Here is an 18,562-nt window from a genome sequence, read left to right as displayed (position 1 = left end):
TTTTGAAAGAATTTCAGTCTAAGAATTGTTCAGAGAACCAGCTAATAATTCACAGTGGGAAGAGACAGTAAAAGCTTTTGAGTCTGCACATCTGCAGGTGCTCATTTATAATGAGCCCAGCATTAACTTTTACTGCTTAGGACTGCATTCCTGCCCATTATACAAGTACACAGTCTTTACAATGAAGATAAAATAAAGGGAAAGACATAAGAAGGCCTTCTATTCAATACACTAAAATATATTACTTTGAGTTTCATTTGCTTGAACATGTGCAGAATGTGAAATATGTGGGGAGGGGAAAACAAAAAACAAAGACCAAAGAACAGAAGTGAGAGTTAACTGAAGTCTGTTAATGCATGACAGGAGTGATGCCAGGTAGGTCACACTGCTGTTGCTGAACTGGTTGGATAGGATAGTACTGTACTGAAAGTACAATGCGATTTAAGAACAAGCCACCACATTTGTTTAGACTGCACATTAACATAATGTGGGCATAAATATGACCTCATGGCAGCCACAAGGCAGCTGAAGGAATCTCAGGAATAGTTTTAACTTAAACTACAAACCACAAACATGAGTAATGCAGAAAAATTTATCCTCACACTATTAATGTTTTTTCTGCAAGTACATAAGGAGGGCTGAAATTTGGTGCATTTTAATTCAAAGCATTTTTGATTCCTCATAATTTCATAAATTCAGCAGGTGAGGGTGAGGTAGGAAATTTTCACAGGACACCTGCAGAAAAAAGACCTGTAGTATTGTTTTTTTGAACAACAGGTGGATAGTAGCTACTTGTTAAATAAGCATGTTTTCCTATGTGTGATTAATTGGATTTTACAGACCGTGCCTGAAAGAACTCAATAATAAACAAAGTAAACAAACAAACAAACAAGAAAGCCTCTTCTCTTAAAAACAAAAACAAAACAAACCCCTGCACTACAGTTTAGGGTTTGCAGAATTGCATCTGAACAAACAACAAAACATCTGGAACGATGGCCTTCCCACAGATGAGATCAAAGTGGAGATGCCTGCCCATGTGTCACAGGACCACATTTGATGAAAACCAAGCACAGCATATCAGCACAAATACCTCATACCAACTATCAGCATGGAGGTAGAAGGGTGATGCTTTGGGCTTGTTTTTCCAGCTACAGGACCTGGTCACCTTGCAGTCACAGAGTTGACCATGAACTCCCCTGTGTACCAAACTATTCTACTATAAGGAGTAGGAGATCTGTTGATCTGTTTGACAACTAAAACTTGGCTGAAACTGGCTCAAATAACAGAAGCCTGGTCCCAGGCAGCAAATCTACAAAAGAATGGCCAAATCATTTTCCGTATAACTACGTTATTGCTGCTAAAGGACGTTCTACAAGCAACTGAATCATGAGATAATTGGTTTTTGACAGGACTGCATAGAGTACAGTGAGAACTTTTTCACAACTGTATACATTTATTTAATTTGCAGTACAAGTCAACATTTATCATTCTTCATTTAGAAGCAAAGTAGAATTGTGGTTTGTTAAAGTATGAACCATTTTGTTCTTTTTCAAATAATAAGCACTTTGTTAGATTTCACTTTGCGGTTTGCTAGAAGGGTGGATTTGTGTGTACTGTGATCAAAGAGAAAGAGGGAAAAAGCAACATGCCTCAGAGTCAAAGGAATGGATAATGGTGCAAATCTAGCCACCAGGGTAAGCTTTATTCATTATATACTAATGATTTTCACTCAGTGTGCTGTATTAAGGAAAATGACCTTGGGAAAGTCACATGATAAGTAAGTAGATGTGAAGTTTCCCCCTTTTAGTAATTACGGTCCAAACAAAGTCTCTAATAAAAAAGTACAATATACTGGCATAAGTGATCAAACACTAAAGTGTAATCAAGCATTATATTAATAGGGCAAGCAATCAGAACAGCACAGGAAGCTGAATGCTCTGTCACCAGAAGAATGCTAGTAAGTAACAGCTGAGGCTAACGGGTCTGTTTACAAAATGTATGCAGGTTAATCAGCCATCATTCAGTTATTTGAGATCGTGCTGAGCTAGACTGTGAAAGTTGGCTGCTGAATTCTGTTTGTATTTGTATTTATGAATGCAACTTTTATTGGTTGTCGACTTCAGGTCCAAACCAGTAAAATAAACTATTTAACAAGTTCTGTTTATCAGTTTATTACAAGTACATTAAATACTAAAACCAGTGCCCAATGTTGATTTAAAATTGAGACAAGAACTAAAACTGCTATGGCAGAAAGCCAGAACTCCTCTGTCCACAAATGAGAAGTTTGGTTCTATTTTAATCTTTACACTGCCGCACCATTTCCAGCCCGTAACGGACAAAGTGCCTTCTTACTACCTCTTCACGACCTCTGGGTTATTCTGAAATTTGAGCATGTACTACAGCTGCTGAGAAAGCTGAATGTCAGATGATCTGGCTGAAGGAGGTTAGGGCTGTGCACAGAGAAAGGGTGAACAAAACAGGCAGCGTATTCCCTTTTCTGCCTCAGCTGCTAAACTACAACACAACTTGGTGTTCTTTCATGTCACTCTAAAGGGCCCCAGTTACAGTTGCTTTTAAGACAATGAGAAGCTAACACAATATGCTAGAGTGTGTGATGTTTTCAGGAGGGGAGGTGTGCACTACTGGTTCTGACTAGTGGAAATGTTCTGTGTGGTTTAGAGGGAGCTCCCTGGATAGAGCGTGCAGGAGGAAGCACGTTTACAACCAGTGAATGCAGAATCTGCACACTCTTTGCACATCAACTCAAACCACAATCACAGATTTTTCAGTGGGGAACTGGTAGATTTAAACCTACCCAATGTCTGATAGACCTGCATCAGACATCTGCATTCTCACAAATGCAGTGTATAACTTTTCACAAGCCTTCAAGTACCTTTTTAAAAAAATAAAACTTGCCTTTGATTACTATACACAGTCATGTAAAAAGAAGTAAGTTTAATTGAGTTTCTACTAGAGCTGGGCGATAGAACGATAACGATATGTATCGCGATATAACTTTTACTCGATAGAGAAATTAAGCTATCGCGATAGACCTCGCCGCTCTTGTTCTCTTAAAAAAAAAAAAAAAAGGTCAGCCAATCCAAATTAAGTAGCGCAGAGCCGAACCAATCACAGCCGCAGCGTCACGTCGCGTGACTTGTTACGTACAGCACAAGTGCCAAGCCGCACGTGTGTTTGTTTGGGAAGCAGCCAGCGGGTAATGGAGGAAATGAGTGTGCCGACTAGAAAAATCAACCGAGCGTGACCGAAGAGAAAACAGATGATGGTTCCAACGCCGGAGAGATTGTCGAACGGAAGAGCCATAGAAATTCCGTAGTGTGAAGGTATTTCGGCTATTTCAAGTCTGACAAAAAACAGAGTAGCGTGCACTGTAAATTGTGCCGAAAGCAAGTCTGGAAATACAATAAACTGGTGCATGCGTCACACTGTGCACCACGTTATTGTTTCGGTGAAATGAATTTCTACAATACTGTTTCTGTTAATTCTACTCTGCAGTGTTTAAATGCTTACATATACACACAGTTACTGTCCCTCCACACATACGACTCGGTTCTGCTTCTATGCCCCAGCTTTGTTTACTATTTCCCACCGAGGCTTCTAGACTTCTGATTGGCCAACATTTCTGCACGGTTAGGAATCTAGCGCCACCTGCTGCTTTGGCATGTTCATAGCAGCGTTTTCCTTCATTTCTGCCTTTATGTGTGGACGGGATTATTTTTTAAAACGAAAACGGAAAATCTCTGTTTTCAAAAATACCCGTGTACGTGTGGACGTAGCCTCAGTCTCTGACTGGAAGCGCTAATTCGTCATTCGGCTTTTGTCAGACTAAAGTAACTGTTAAAACTGTTTGAAAAGCTCAGCTATACAACAAGGAGAGATTGAGAATTTCCTTTTAGTTCTCAGTTTATTTGATATTGACAAAAGTTAGTCAGTTTTGTCTGTTCTTCTGTAAAACAAACTAAGATTTATTTTTAGAATTAATATTTTGTTTCTAAGTGGAATTGACAATTTAGTCTGTTTCGTTTGTTCTATTTTGAAACTTAAACGCTTTAGCGGCTGCCTTTTGTGTAGTTTGCAATATTTGCCTTTATTTATCTGAAAAAGTCTCATGTTCCTTAAGTACATCTACCCTGTTGAACTTATTATGGGAAATAAATATTTAAATAAAAACAAGCTGCTGATTATTTCACATTTTACTTGTGAGCAACGGCACATTTAAATCTTACAAATTCTTACAAGTTATTTGGCTTATATCGTGATAGATATCGTTATCGCCTGAAATGAAAAAAACATATAGTGATATGAAAAAAATCTCATATCGCCCAGCTCTAGTTTCTACAGTGGATTTTCTTATGTGCTCAGTTTAGTTTCTACTGGATGCTTATTTTTATTTTAATAATACAGACTTGTTTGGGGGGCTTTACTGATTACAGATAACAAAACAAGCATAACACTTAAGACTCAGTCTCATTTACAGTAAATATAAGCGCCAATACCTTTTTGTTTGATGCACTGACAAATATGTCAGAACATTTTTTTTCCCTTTTAGTTTCCGTACTGGGTCTGCAGCTTTCCTTTAGTTTTACTTCTCTTTTTTCCCAATATATATATATTTTTCCATATATGGTTATAATATGATTTCTAATTTTTTTTTTATATTTTTATTTATAATAGAGAAGGGTATTTGTCTGTAGTAAAATTTGGGAAGTTCAGATCAAATATTACAATAAATACTTTTTTTTTTTTTTTTTTAAACTTCATCATATGTTGAAACCCACTTCTCGGGAAATAATTTAACCAAAGCCGTCTGATGCTGGTTGTGTTGACAAATTTGACCAAAACTTACATTTCCTGTACCATTTTTAAGTTAGATTAACTAAAACATACATAAACTAACTTAACTTACTAAAGTAAGTTGAAATTCTATTTTTTGTTGTTGTGGTTAAAGTTAATAGCTTTGACACAGACTCATATAAATTGCATATTTAACACCCATTCCGAATGTTATCTATGCATGGTATTTAGCACAATATTGCACATCACATGTTGAAATAAAAACAATAAAACAATGAAATCCTAACCTACCAGAGGCAACAATTATAGCAACAACTGACACCTCAGCCAAACACAAAGATTTGTCCCTGTGTTTCCTAGGAAATTATTTATCGATTTGTTATCCGCTGGCAGATATGATGGAAACTGCCTGTGTGGGACAACTGTCAATCGATGGGGGTTAACAGAGTCCACTCCCCCCCTGTTTAATGTAACATTTACATGAACATCCAATCCAACATCTTAATATTTGCTGATGTTTAGAAAAAAAAGGTTTGGGAAAATGTCTGAGATTGTTGACGCTACAGGAGGTTTTACAAGATTTTATCCTACACATTTATTCACTGTGAACTGTGGATAAAGATCAAACCACATTTTATCAATACTGAACAAAGAAATCTCGATCATTGCGAAGGTCTCACCCATCCACTTCTACCAACTATTTGGGTGCAAGTTGTGGGTGCAGCAATCTAAGCGCGGACACCCAGACCTCGCTCTCCCTAACCACCTCCTCTAGGGACACGAAACTATTCCTAAGCCAGCTGAGAGATGTACAGTCTTAGCTGTTTCCTGGGTCTGTCCCAAGATGTCAAACACCTCATCTATGATCCATCCTGGTCAGATGCCTGTACCATCTCAATGGACTCCTTTGATTGTGGAGGAGTAGCTGATCTCTACTATTACTCTGGCCTGCTAACAAATGACCAAGCTCCTCGCCTTATCTATAAGAGCCCAGACATCCTTCAGAGGAAGCTCATTTTCTGTGCTAGTATCCTAAGCTAGAGGAGAGGAAAACATATGGACACAACCTTATAATAAACTAAGGGTCAATTACAGCACAGAACATTTAATACTTAAAAGCTACTATAATTTAGCGCATGCTTTAAAAAAAAAAAAAAAAAAAAAGAAAGAAAATAGTCTGGGTACAGCCCATTTGCCTCAATTACACACATTTTCCTCACTTAAACAAAGTTTAGCATCTTATGATGGGTTCGCCAAAGTGAAGTTTTCACACACTGCAATTACAAATTCAAAGCTTATGCAAAGATGCAGCACTGTGTCACAAAAGTCTATCAGCTGAGAGTCTTCCATAAAATGTTGATTTTCAAGACAATGACAATCAGACAAGGACAAGCTTACTGATGCTGTTTTCTTCCATTTCTCCATTTTTAAAAATGTTTTTAAAGACATTAAAAAAACAAAAAAAAAAACAGGAGCGCTGGGAAAATCTGAAAATATGTTACTACAACTTGTTGCCAGCTATCAGCTGCACTCTTCCTCCTTCTGTTTGCTCTTCTGAACAAACAGTTCTCAAAGATCCTCCAAGCAACTGTACTCTCATAAATAAAGCTAGGCAAAACTTTGCTTCCCATTTGGTGTGAACAAACCTTTAGTCACTTCCATTAAAGATACAAAACAAGACAAAAGGAAACAATTAGGCCTGTGCAATGTGAGGCAAATCTGTAATATGGGATAACAGTTGTTCAGTACTGCAATGATGAACCGATCAGCTATACAATTCCTATAACTTTTAGCTTTAAAAAGGTCTTTTGCAATTTGTTTATTGTGCAAAATACAATTTAGAGAAGATTAGACTGATGAATATTTTCACAGATAAAAAGTCTGTCTCCTTCTGCTGGCTTTTTGTGATGCCAGCACATATTTGATTTTAGAGCCATGTAGGATGACTTCTGGTTTCACATTTTAACCAAACATGTACTGTGGAAAAAGCTAATTTCCAGGGCTGATAAATGAAACAATAAAAAAAAAAAAACTATACATTCATCTTCTTTTAAAATAATACGGCAGACAGAAAGTGAGAAACAGATGCACAGCGCAACAGATTTTTCCATGTAGGAACAAGCCATGGACCACTGTGACTGTGCCACATTTAGGTTGCTGACAGAAAGACCCACACCACCCAAACGTAAAGTCAGATCTAGTTAGGAACCAAGGCTCAGCTGAAAATTTCACTCCAAGGACAGAAATATCAACCTAAATGTAGCAGCATGTATTTGGAAAGTAAAACATTTCCCTGGCTTGCTCTCAAGGCTTCTGGCTGCCATGGCAACAATGTTGGTCTGTGAATGACTCATCTTTTCAGTGTCTATCACACAACAGGAGCTGTAAGCACTCCAGCCTCTCCACTGCAGGAGGGAAGAAGCATCTTTGCAGGCTACTATCTTTTAGCACCTGATAAAGCTGGCTGCAAAAATTTCCATTCTTAGAGTTACTCCAGAAACCAGAAATAGTGCAGATAAAACCATTGTGACTCATTAAAAGTAGGTGCAGTTTGTGCAAAATGATGTAAGGATTTCTATGTTGTGCCAATTAAAAACATTTTTTTTCTGCAAGTTAACACTGTACTTGTGATTTTTGGCTTTCAGGCAACTGAATAAACCAACACTCTTATCCAATTAAAGATAGTTCGAGGTTGACTGGCAAAAATGATAATTTCATAAACACCTCAATGTACAGTATACTGACAGCTCTTCTAGTGTACTGAGCCTATATGTAACCACAACACAGACTCTGTTCTGTAAATGAATCATGACTCACACAACTGAGTGCTACCAGGCAACAGATGGCTAATCAATAAGTGTAAACATGCTAGAAAAATTGTGGTTACTCTTGCAAACTTCCCCAAGTTGCACGTATGAGCAGACATGGGAGTGTTTGGGTGATATTTATTAATCTGGCAATGATGCCTTAATATGCACGGGTAGTACTTAAAGTGCTCAGAAGACTACTACTCTTTGATCTGATCTGGAAATTTGCTGCAAGGAGAAGGGTCACTCACAAAGGATGTGGATGACTTTAAAATATATAAAAAGTATAAAAACAAACAAACAAACAAAAAACAAAGTAAAAATTTATGCAAATATTTTGTCCTAAATATATATATTTTCCTGTTGTTTCTGGTTCCGACTGACAAACTAAAGGACAAGCATGCTCCGTGGCAAACAGGCAGTAAGCATCCCCTGAAAAATCTTCCTTTCTGATACTTGATGTTTTATTCAGTCTCACCCAAACCAAGTCCATGAACTCAGTGGGGAGTGGGCCATTTTCCTACAAATTTTGGAACTTAGGACCTAAAATCCTTTTTTAAGACCACAGGTTATTGCCCTGTCATGCTCATCAAAAGAGGGAGCTTTGAGGCACAGTGTTGGTTTCACATTTTAGATCTAACGGCTATGCCCATCTTCTAGAATGTCTATGTGAGTGGTATTTGTGCAGCTTGTTATAGCACGATGTCACAAAAGTAGTCAAATGTATTTCCTAGTAAAAAATTGAACTGTACTCTTGTTTGAAGTGCTAGAACCTGCAGCCAGTAGAGAACTGATTCATGTGCTGCCATGCCGAGCTCACAGAGGGCAAGACCACCACCTGAAATCAAAGTCTGTCTAAAAGCCCCTGGAGAGACAAGCAAATATAATGCTCCATAATTTGCCTGTGACAACATACTTGGAAATTAAAATGTTTGCATGCATTATTTAGACTGCTTCTACCTACTTTCAACCACACATACACACACATGCAGAGATGCCCCAAAGAGAAATACTGTAATTGGTTAGTCTCAGAGTCACATGGTGCTGCACTGACGAAGTATATACACAATATTAGCAAAACGGCTGATGGTTTTAAATACAATTATTGACAAGCTGTTAACATAAGCATTAAATATACTGGCATTATATTTCACAAGTTCAATAATTCCTGATTTCTGTAGCAATACGATTTTTTTAAGATCCCACAGCATTTGCGTATGAATGTATTTCCATCTAAATATCATTGCTTTGTTTCCCTTAGCTGTTACATTTATCAGCTTTTTTGTACTCTTTTATACTGACCCACTTAAATAAAAAAGGTAACTTCATACTTTGAGTAGATCGTGTGCTTAAGTCCTTCCCAATAAATAATTGAAACACTAACGCTTATTAGAAAGGAAAAGTGTGCTTGTAGAAACTCTTTATACTCATTTTCCTACAAAATACAAATAGAAATAAGATTTTGGGGGGAGGCAAAGCAGGGCACAATAACCCAAATGAGCAGGTCAAACATCTGCAAACCCATTACGGAAAAAAAAAAAAAAAAAAAAAAAAGAATTAAAAAAAAGATTTTCTCATCTATCTGCCAGCAGTTGCCACAAACATGAGGTACAAATCACCCTCCAGCTTTCAGTGGAAGAACGCTGGATAATTTGCCTGTCACTTCCACCCTTGTCAAACCAGCATCTGTCATGTTGTTTCAAGTCAGTTTGTGCACATTGCTGTGGTGCAGTGCTCAAATCCTTCCCAAAGCCCCCATCTTTTTGATCATCTGCTTTCCAGATGCACCATAACAATAAAATATATTTTCAAAATCTACAAAGCCTTTTTTGCTGTTGTATAACTATAGTCAGCATTAATACCAACACATTTTATTGCCAGCATTTAAGAAGTTGCATCATGTTGAAAAGTTGCAACTACTTGATCAGGCAAGTCTGCTCCTTCCTTTAGTATCGACAAAAAATGATCATTTGATATGACTTGCTGAAGTTATAAGTGAAAGAAACTTGACAATTAAAATCCTGTCATCAGTTCTTTGATCACAACAGTGATAATTTCTCATATCACCATTATAAAGCTCATTAACTCGTCATTAACTGTCTGTATTTATATAAGTCAGACAATTTCCTGCACAAAGTAAATGTACACATTGTTATGGATGAAACTCACTCTGCAACCAAGTGTGTGTATGCAAGTAGGATTTGTTTTACCTGCCGGTTAAAGGTAAACAACCAACAAGTAGGGCTGGGCCATAATATAGTGTTCACTGTTTTTTGTAAAACATGCAAGCAGGGCGTTGTTATTGCCGTATTTGTTGCACTAAGGTGTTCATAAATCTGGGAGTAATCTGGGTCCAAAAACTCAGTCCGCTTCAGGTCCCAAAGTCAAAACGAACACTGCAGCACACTGAGAGTTAAAAACTGTCTAAATTCTTTCATCTTTAATAAAACAATCAGCATTGCTGCTTTACCAAGTGTAATAATTAAGTTTAACATCTAGGGATCCATGAAAACAGAATTTATTACATTTAAGTTAAATGTAATAAATTCTGTTTCCTGCTAACTTCTAACTCCGTTAAATGATTTAACGGAGTTAGAAGTTAGCAGGAAGTTAGCTCGCTAGTTTCGCTAGTTACCTAAGCATGATATAGCATGTTCTGACTGAGAGATTTCTGATAAAAATTTAAACTTACAGCTCTGCTATCACTTCCAATATAAATGAAGATAGAAAATTAAACAGCAGTGATGTTTGTAGGGTTACTGAAGTTGGGCTAGGTGGTATATACCGTAATGATGTGCTACGTCAGCGGTCCCCAACCCCCGGGCTTCGGACCGGTACCGGTCCGTAAGTCGTTTGGTACCGGGCCACGAGAGTTGAGGCTCAGGTGTGAAATGTATGGTTTTCAGGGTTTTTAAATCGGTTTTGAGCGTTATTTTGTTATCGTTTTTATCTTTAACTCGGTTTTCCTGGGTCTTTTCACGTGTGTTATGAATAAATCTTCTTTTTTACGGTACCGGTACTAGTTTTATTTTGTTGTATTTATCCGCAACACCTTAAAGGCCGGTCCGTGAAAATATTGTCGGGCATGAACCGGTCCGTGGCGCGAAAAAGGTTGGGGACCGCTGTGCTACGTGATCGCTAGTGACATAGCTTTGTTAGCATAACATAAACAGTGAAGCTAACACTTTTCCACTCGATAAAAGTTAACGTGAGGGTTCCTGATGGTTAGAGACAAATGCAATCGCATGGCAGGATGCTGTAAACAGACCAAACTTCAGTCAGGAGAACAACTGAGATAATCCATCCACAATACGAAGTTAGTCATTAATATACTGCAACAACATGGTAATAGAGCAGCTGTGACAGAATACAGCATTAATGAATCAATGGTACAGAAGTGCAGGAAGCAAGAAGAATGAGTTGAATAAAGTTTGATTTATCTGACTGCTTTGTTTCGCTTAATGTGCCTTATAATCCCGTGCACCTTATGGTCCGAAATACACGTATTTGACTTTTTTATTTGTTTCTATCATATATACAAATTAGATGCACACTAATCACATATATGATTCCAATCTGTAAATCCAATGAGCATATCCTGACATGCTACAAAACAATATGATACTATACAGGATAACTCGCCGGGTTGTTGATAATATGGGTTTACCACAAGCTTTTGACACAGAAGAAATCATGGATAAAAGCTCAGCTTGGTATCAAAATGTAGGTAAAACAACTAGCCCTTGTTATATGCTAGGGCTGCACGATTTTGCATAAAATGAGAATCATGATTTTTTGGCTTAGAATTGAAATCACGATTCTCTCACGATTTTCTTTTCCAGTATAAATATTTATTGCACTTATTAACTGCACATCAACTTCGTAACAGTTGAGACTGAACATAAAAACAATAAATAAACATAAAAACAACAAATGTCTCACGTTTTGTTGTTGCCGCAAAATGTTGTACTGCTTGAAATTTCGTCTCCACCGTTGCTCGACACTGCGTGTATAGAGCAGGTAGTGCAACAATAGAAAAATAGTTGGGGGACGGCACTGTGTAGCGTTTGTCTAGGCCGGGTGTTGATCATTTTCCTAAATCCCTCGTTTTGCACAGTGTTGATGGGAGCCATATCTTTGGTCAGGTAAGTAATAGCCTCCGTAATTTCTTTGAGTTCGACGTGTATAGGGAAGCGCTGTATAAGGTTCCCGTTATTGGTGTTTGGGTGGTTGACCGGAACGGATTTTCTCCTGTCACTTTCTCGTCATCCCTGACGTGCTCTCCGTTGTTTTTTCCCTGCTAATTAGAGCTGGGCGATATGAGATTTTTTCATATCACGATATGTTTTTTTCATTTCAGGCGATAACGATATCTATCACGATATCAGCCAAATAACTATATTTGTAAGATTTAAATGTGCCGTTGCTCACAAGTAAAATGTGAAATAATCAGCAGCTTGTTTTTATTTAAATATTTATTTCCCATAATAAGTTCAACAGGGTAGATGTACTTAAGGAACATGAGACTTTTCAGATAAATAAAGGCAAATATTGCAAACTACACAAAAGGCAGCCGCTAAAGCGTTTAAGTTTCAAAATAGAACAAACGAAACAGACTAAATTGTCAATTCCACTTAGAAACAAAATATTAATTCTAAAAATAAATCTTAGTTTGTTTTACAGAAGAACAGACAAAACTGACTAACTTTTGTCAATATCAAATAAACTGAGAACTAAAAGGAAATTCTCAATCTCTCCTTGTTGTATAGCTGAGCTTTTCAAACAGTTGTAACCGTTACTTTAGTCTGACAAAAGCCGAATGACGAATTAGCGCTTCCAGTCAGAGACTGAGGCTACGTCCACACGTACACGGGTATTTTTGAAAACGGAGATTTTCCGTTTTCGTTTTAAAAAATAATCCCGTCCACACATAAAGGCAGAAATGAAGGAAAACGCTGCTATGAACATGCCAAAGCAGCAGGTGGCGCTAGATTCCTAACCGTGCAGAAATGTTGGCCAATCAGAAGTCTAGAAGCCTCGGTGGGAAAAAGTAAACAAAGCTGGGGCATAGAAGCAGAACCGAGTCGTATGTGTGGACGGACAGTAACTGTGTGTATATGTAAGCATTTAAACACTGCAGAGAGTAGAATTAACAGTAACAGTATTGTAGAAATTCATTTCACCGAAACAATAACGTGGCGCACAGTGTGACGCATGCACCAGTTTATTGTATTTCCAGACTTGCTTTCGGCACAATTTACAGTGCACGCTACTCTGTTTTTTGTCAGACTTGAAATAGCCGAAATACCTTCACACTACGGAACTTCTTTGGCTCTTCCGTTCGACAATCTCTCCGGCGTTGGAACCATCATCTGTTTTCTCTTCGGTCACGCTCGGTTGATTTTTCTAGTCGGCGCACTCATTTCCTCCATTACGCGCTGGCTGCTTCCCAAACAAACACACGTGCGGCTTGGCACTTGTGCTGCACGTAACAAGTCACGCGACGTGACGCTGCGGCTGTGATTGGTTCGGCTCTGCGCTACTTAATTTGGATTGGCTGACCTTTTTTTTTTTTTTTTGAGGACAAGAGCGGCGAGGTCTATCGCGATAGCTTAATTTCTCTATCGAGTAAAAGTTATATCGCGATACATATCGTTATCGTTCTATCGCCCAGCTCTACTGCTAATTTTAACATCACACGGCACAGCTTCTGTGTCACGTGGTATAAGGCTCCGCCCTTGTCATTTGTTGAGCAGGAAGAGTGAGCGCTTTTTTTCATGCAGAGTACGTCCCGGATCAAAATGTGGTACAATTGTCGTCGTAGGTTTTTTTTTTGTTTTGTTTTGTTTTTTAAATCGTTGTCATTTGGAAATGAGATCGCACATAAGTATGAATCGAGATCGCGATTTTCTAACGATTAATCGTGCAGCCCTATTATATGCTATAACTTGTTTTGATCAGCCTCTAAACTACATGGTACTATAGCCCAAGAACGTTTACCCAAAATGCAGTTTTTCAAGTTTGCTTCAGTGAAACCTCAGGAAACAGAGCAAACATCCATGTTACCAGTGCTTGCTTCTGTTACCCTGTGTCACAGATATTACATCGGTCCATTGGCACTGCTATATATTGACTTCAGATTGTGAGACTTGAAGTTAATGTAAAATTAATTTTCTTGCAATTTGTAAATGTAAATGTATTTTTAGTTGCAAGAATTTCACATGTCTACTCCTTGTATATAAAGACTTTTAAATCAGACCTATGTATTTTGAGGACCTGTAGTTTCCATATTATAAAAAGGTAAAACTTTGGTATATTTAGTAAAGCCTTAAATTTACCATACAATATAAATACACACCTAATTCTTTAGGGGTCAGGTGAGAACACTTCCTAAAAAACAACATTGCAAAGTCTACACAAGTACAACTGGTAGGCATGTAACATAACAAACACAACCAGGCCTCCACCCCACATGCCTGTCTCCACCTAAAACACACAAACAACAGACTCCAGGAGGTTTTATACCAGCCTCCCGTGTTTCAACCAAGCAGTGTCACATTTCGCTTGATGATCACATTTTGCTGTCTTGCATTATCTCCTGCGCAGTCAGAGGCTGTGCTTACTGGCTGTCACTGACATGAGAATGAGACAAGTACAAAACAAACGTCATGGCATGTAACAGGTGGTTCTTGCTTTCTCTGGTCCTTTCAGCCTTGTGAAGCATCACAGGAGACAAACTGCAGCACTGAGCTTTAAATATTGAGCTTGGTTCAGTAAAGTATGGGAGTGTGTATGGGACTCCCTGCCTCATCCTTATTTGTTAAGTATTGCAGCAATTCTGCCTCTAGCAAAAGAGTTATATTTCAGTATGTTTGGACTAGGAATCCCTTTACAATAGCTCACTATGTAAACTTCTCAGTGTGAAAAGAAAAAAGATTACAGCTTTGACAAAGTTGTCTTCTCTATTAAGAGCCTGTACCATTAACAACATACAGGAGACAACAGAAGCAAACATTTTATGGCTTAGCGGTGTCAAAGGTGTCCAAAAACTATGCTCCAATATTAATTTTAAAACATGCATAATAAAACCACTCAAATATGCATTTCCCCTCATCAGGTCTAATCACAGGGGAGCTTTTAGATACAAGCTGCAACCATTAAGCTCACATATACAGTATAATTAGTTTCTGTTAACTGTTATTTACACACAAAACAGCCTGGAAGAGTTGGTGCCATTAGACAACTGTTATGGCTCACTAACATTTACCTTTACTTGTTCAGCCAATATCCACCCACTTACGTCCACTCATTAAGCTACGCTAAATCATTCACCCGTCTCCTTGCACTGATAGCTGTGTGTCTGAAGCAGAGCTGCACCTAGCCCTATGCCACATAGCTGGTCTGACTTTGACAACACAATATTGCTCACAGATAAGTTGGGTCTTACAACTTTTCAGGTGGTTATCCAGATTCCCTTTCTGTGTCCTTTGGGTGACAGTCACTGGTTGTGGGAGGAAGTTGATTCTTAATTTTCTCAAGTAAATTTTAAATTACTGATTTCATAATCAAAACTAAAATATTTACTGACAACCACACAGTCTGTAGTGCCAAACTGCTGTCACTTTTTTGTTGGGTTGCACAGAGATATCAAGTCAATATCTGTATGGGCCAGGAACATCCTTGCTTACCAATTGGTATATCAAATAAGATGGTATTTACCTTAACAATCCTTGGGAAATATTCATGCTCTCTCTATAAATGGCACAGACAATTCAAAACTTACCACAGCCTACACTTCTCTCCAACCAGATTATTCAAAAGCACTTCACCGCTGTGTGTGAAATGTCCAACTGAGCAATGAAATCCATCTCATCAGTTTGTGCAGTGTAACAGATTACAGATTTTGGGGGGTTCATGTATTTGAGCTACTTATCAAGGCGTTTACCAGGGTGCTTCCTTTTGCTCCTCTTACAGCACTGTTTGGGGTGGTTGATTTGAATAGCGTGAAGTGTCGTTGTGAAGCTCAGGCTTTATAGACAATGTTAGCAAGAAAAATTGTGCTACAATCTTAAAAGTCTGAGATACATCCAACTTACCAGTTTGGTGGCTGAAGGAATTAGAAAATGCGCTACACCCGTGTCAAACAAAGCAGGTCTCCTTCAGAAAATCTGGCTACCAGTCATCAGCTTGATTGAAAAACTGAATCTTTATTGCTTTTATAAATTACAATATAAAATGTCCTACTGTAATATCAACCCCTGCAACACAAAATAATAAAGTTAATTTAGTCTGTTTTTAAGCTTCTGGTATTATTCTTTTTCATATTTTTAAGAATTTGAAAACTTATAAACAGATATTTTAAATTATTATATTTGTTTATCAAATGGGCAGAGATAACAGGAAAAAAAAACCCATAAAATTCTGTTAAGTCAGGCAAGACAAACTCTTACCCATCAAAGGCCAATTCTGAGGCAAGGGTGACCGTGGCTCAGAATGGGCCAGAATGGGTTGGGAAGCGCATCTGTAACCGGAAGGTCGCCAGTTCGATCCCTGGGCTCTCTGTCCTGGTCATTGTGTCCCTGGGCAAGACACTTTACCCCACCGCCTACTGGTGTTGGCCAGAGGGGCCGATGGCACGATATGGCAGCCTCTCTTCTGTCAGTCTGCCCCAGGGCAGCTGTGGCTACGACTGTAGCTTGCCTCCACCAGTGTGTGAATGTGAGAGTGAATGAATAGTGGAATTGCAAAGCGCTATATAAATGCAATCAATTATCATTATTATTATTATTATTATTATTATTATTATTATTATTATTATTGTGAACCAGCTGCCTACAAGCTTGAAAATGCAATGCATGAAGGTAACTGGACTTCTTTAGGTTTTTGAGGACAAAAGGGTTATTGACCCACTATTGATCATGTCAGTCAACGTGATGCTCAGAATCAGCTCCAAAGGGGATAGTCCCCACTAGGGTTTAATTACCCAGGACTCGTTGTTTTAGAACTGAAGAAGCCTCTTGGATGGAAGCCGAAACCTCTTCAGAAACCTAAAGAAGTCGAGATGCCTTCTTTTTCAAACCCTCAAGACTACCGTGGCCTGGTTTACTGAGACCCTACACAGACCGTGCTTGCCAAAAAATAAAATAAAACGGTAGAGTGATGAAGAGCTGTACTGGCTGGACTTTAAAAAAAGGAAACTATTTTTTGTGTGTGTACAAGACAAGGAATAAACACTAAAATCGTGACAAATCAAAAACTTATATCAAAGCCAAATTGAATTTTCCAATCAGTGCATCAGGTGTAGAGACACTGATCCTTCAAAACACCTTGACGCAAATACATAAATCCTTCTTAGCCACTAGAACAACATGGCTCTGGGGATGTGCATTTGTCATTACACAACATCCAGCAAGGACAAAACAAAAAACAAAACAATGGGTCAAGAGATGTTAATACAACTACTGACAAAACTGTCCAAGAATACAAAACCAATGTAACATACTTTGGCACAGAGCCTTTTCAAACACCCTTTGGTCAACTCTTACAAGCTGCTTGCAAGTGTTAATAGGTGTGCATTATTTTTTGGCAGGTTTCTGAATACAGGCCAGCTTTAAAATGTGTAATGCATTTCTGGCTGCATGCACAGTGTACCTGCAGTGGATCCGGCAGTGTACACACACACAGCGGTCATGACAGGCAGACTATTTTAAGCGGCGGACCCCTTCATCCTCTTACCTTTGAGCTGCGGCAGCGGGGAGAGCTCGACCGGAGCGGTGTGAGTGCGATACTGAGAGGAGCCCTGGGATTTTCTCTGCTTCTGTGCCTTCCTCATGGACTTCCTCGTAAACCCATCCACTTTCTCTGATGCGGAGATGGCCGACATTTTGATGCATAAAATAAAAAAAATAAAAAAAACTACCTTGACACTTTTTGCACTGTATCTCCTAGGTCATACGAAAAGCTTCCTTCCCCTTTTCACATCAGAAGGTTTGTGTTATTTTTGTATGATCCAACATGGTCGGTCGGTACGGAGGTTAAGCTGTGCCCAAAGACTGCATCATTATCTTGCTCTATGAAATACGGAGGAGGGGGATAGTCTTCAAAATACGAAAAAATACGAATTTAGTCACACGACACCGCCCACACTACACAGCACGGAGCGACCAACACGACAAGAATAAGCTCCTAAATTTCTGACATTATTTTTACTGCTGCATTGTGATCGAAAAACGTCTACCTGTTGCAAAACATAAGAGAGGCATTGCCGGATTGAAGCTGTCTACAGTAGACCTAAGCTGACAGTTAGCTAGCCTGCTAAAATTAGCTGACGGTTACAACAATTTGCACCGCTGCTGAGGGGGGGAAAAGTTACCAAAGAAAGTTGCCCCGTTAATTTTTTGCAGCTCTTCGGTAAAACACACAGTCCGCGTCTTCGAGCACTGGTTTAATCCTAGACAGAATTCTGCTGAGTGTGTTTTTGAGAGAAAAAAATTTATCCGCGATCGATGAAGTTAAATTTCGCTCGTCGACTCATTTAGCGCTTGAAAGTTAGCCTCATCCACCTAAGAGAAACTTCACCTTTCGCCACACTTCCGAATGAATAGTGTGAGACTGTTTCGCTAGCACGACCTCGATAAAGACCGAGTATTGTCAAAAACAGCAAATTACTGGATGTCGAGCTGAGGCAGGCAGCCGTAAACACTCCCAGCGAAGCCGCTCCGTCACTGTGTGTCTGTGAGCTTGACTGCGGAGCGCTGACGGGGGCACGTCACTGATTGACGTTGCTAACAGCCAATCAGAGGCGAAAATTTAAAAAAACTAGAACTTTTTAAACCAATCGAGCCGCGCAGAAAGCGGGACTTGAACATGTGACATGTGAAAACAAATAGGTGATGCGGTACAGGCAGTAGCGTTAAACAAAAACTGACACACGTCTCGTA

General features: G+C 38.8%; 1 protein-coding gene across 1 annotated transcript in view; it reads right to left on the bottom strand.

Annotated features, from left to right (window-relative positions):
• The window catches only part of ppp2r5a (protein phosphatase 2, regulatory subunit B', alpha isoform), a 62,112-nt gene extending 43,732 nt beyond the window's left edge, over positions 1-18,380 (bottom strand). The window contains exon 1 of the mRNA XM_086264504.1: positions 17,358-18,380. Coding sequence (XP_086120630.1) covers positions 17,358-17,505 — 148 coding nt within the window. The 5' untranslated portion in view covers positions 17,506-18,380. The remainder of the gene's footprint in view (positions 1-17,357) is intronic.
• Between the last annotated feature and the right edge of the window lie 182 nt (positions 18,381-18,562).

Source organism: Aulonocara sp. 'chitande type north' Nkhata Bay, linkage group LG15 (genome assembly GCF_057382095.1).
Source record: "Aulonocara sp. 'chitande type north' Nkhata Bay isolate Kocher_YH1m ecotype deep benthic linkage group LG15, A_spYH_male_GT1.1, whole genome shotgun sequence".
Classification (NCBI taxonomy): Eukaryota; Metazoa; Chordata; class Actinopteri; order Cichliformes; family Cichlidae; genus Aulonocara; species Aulonocara sp. 'chitande type north' Nkhata Bay.
The sequence above is the reverse complement of the archived record's forward strand: the minus strand, read 5'-3'. Positions and strand labels throughout refer to the sequence as shown.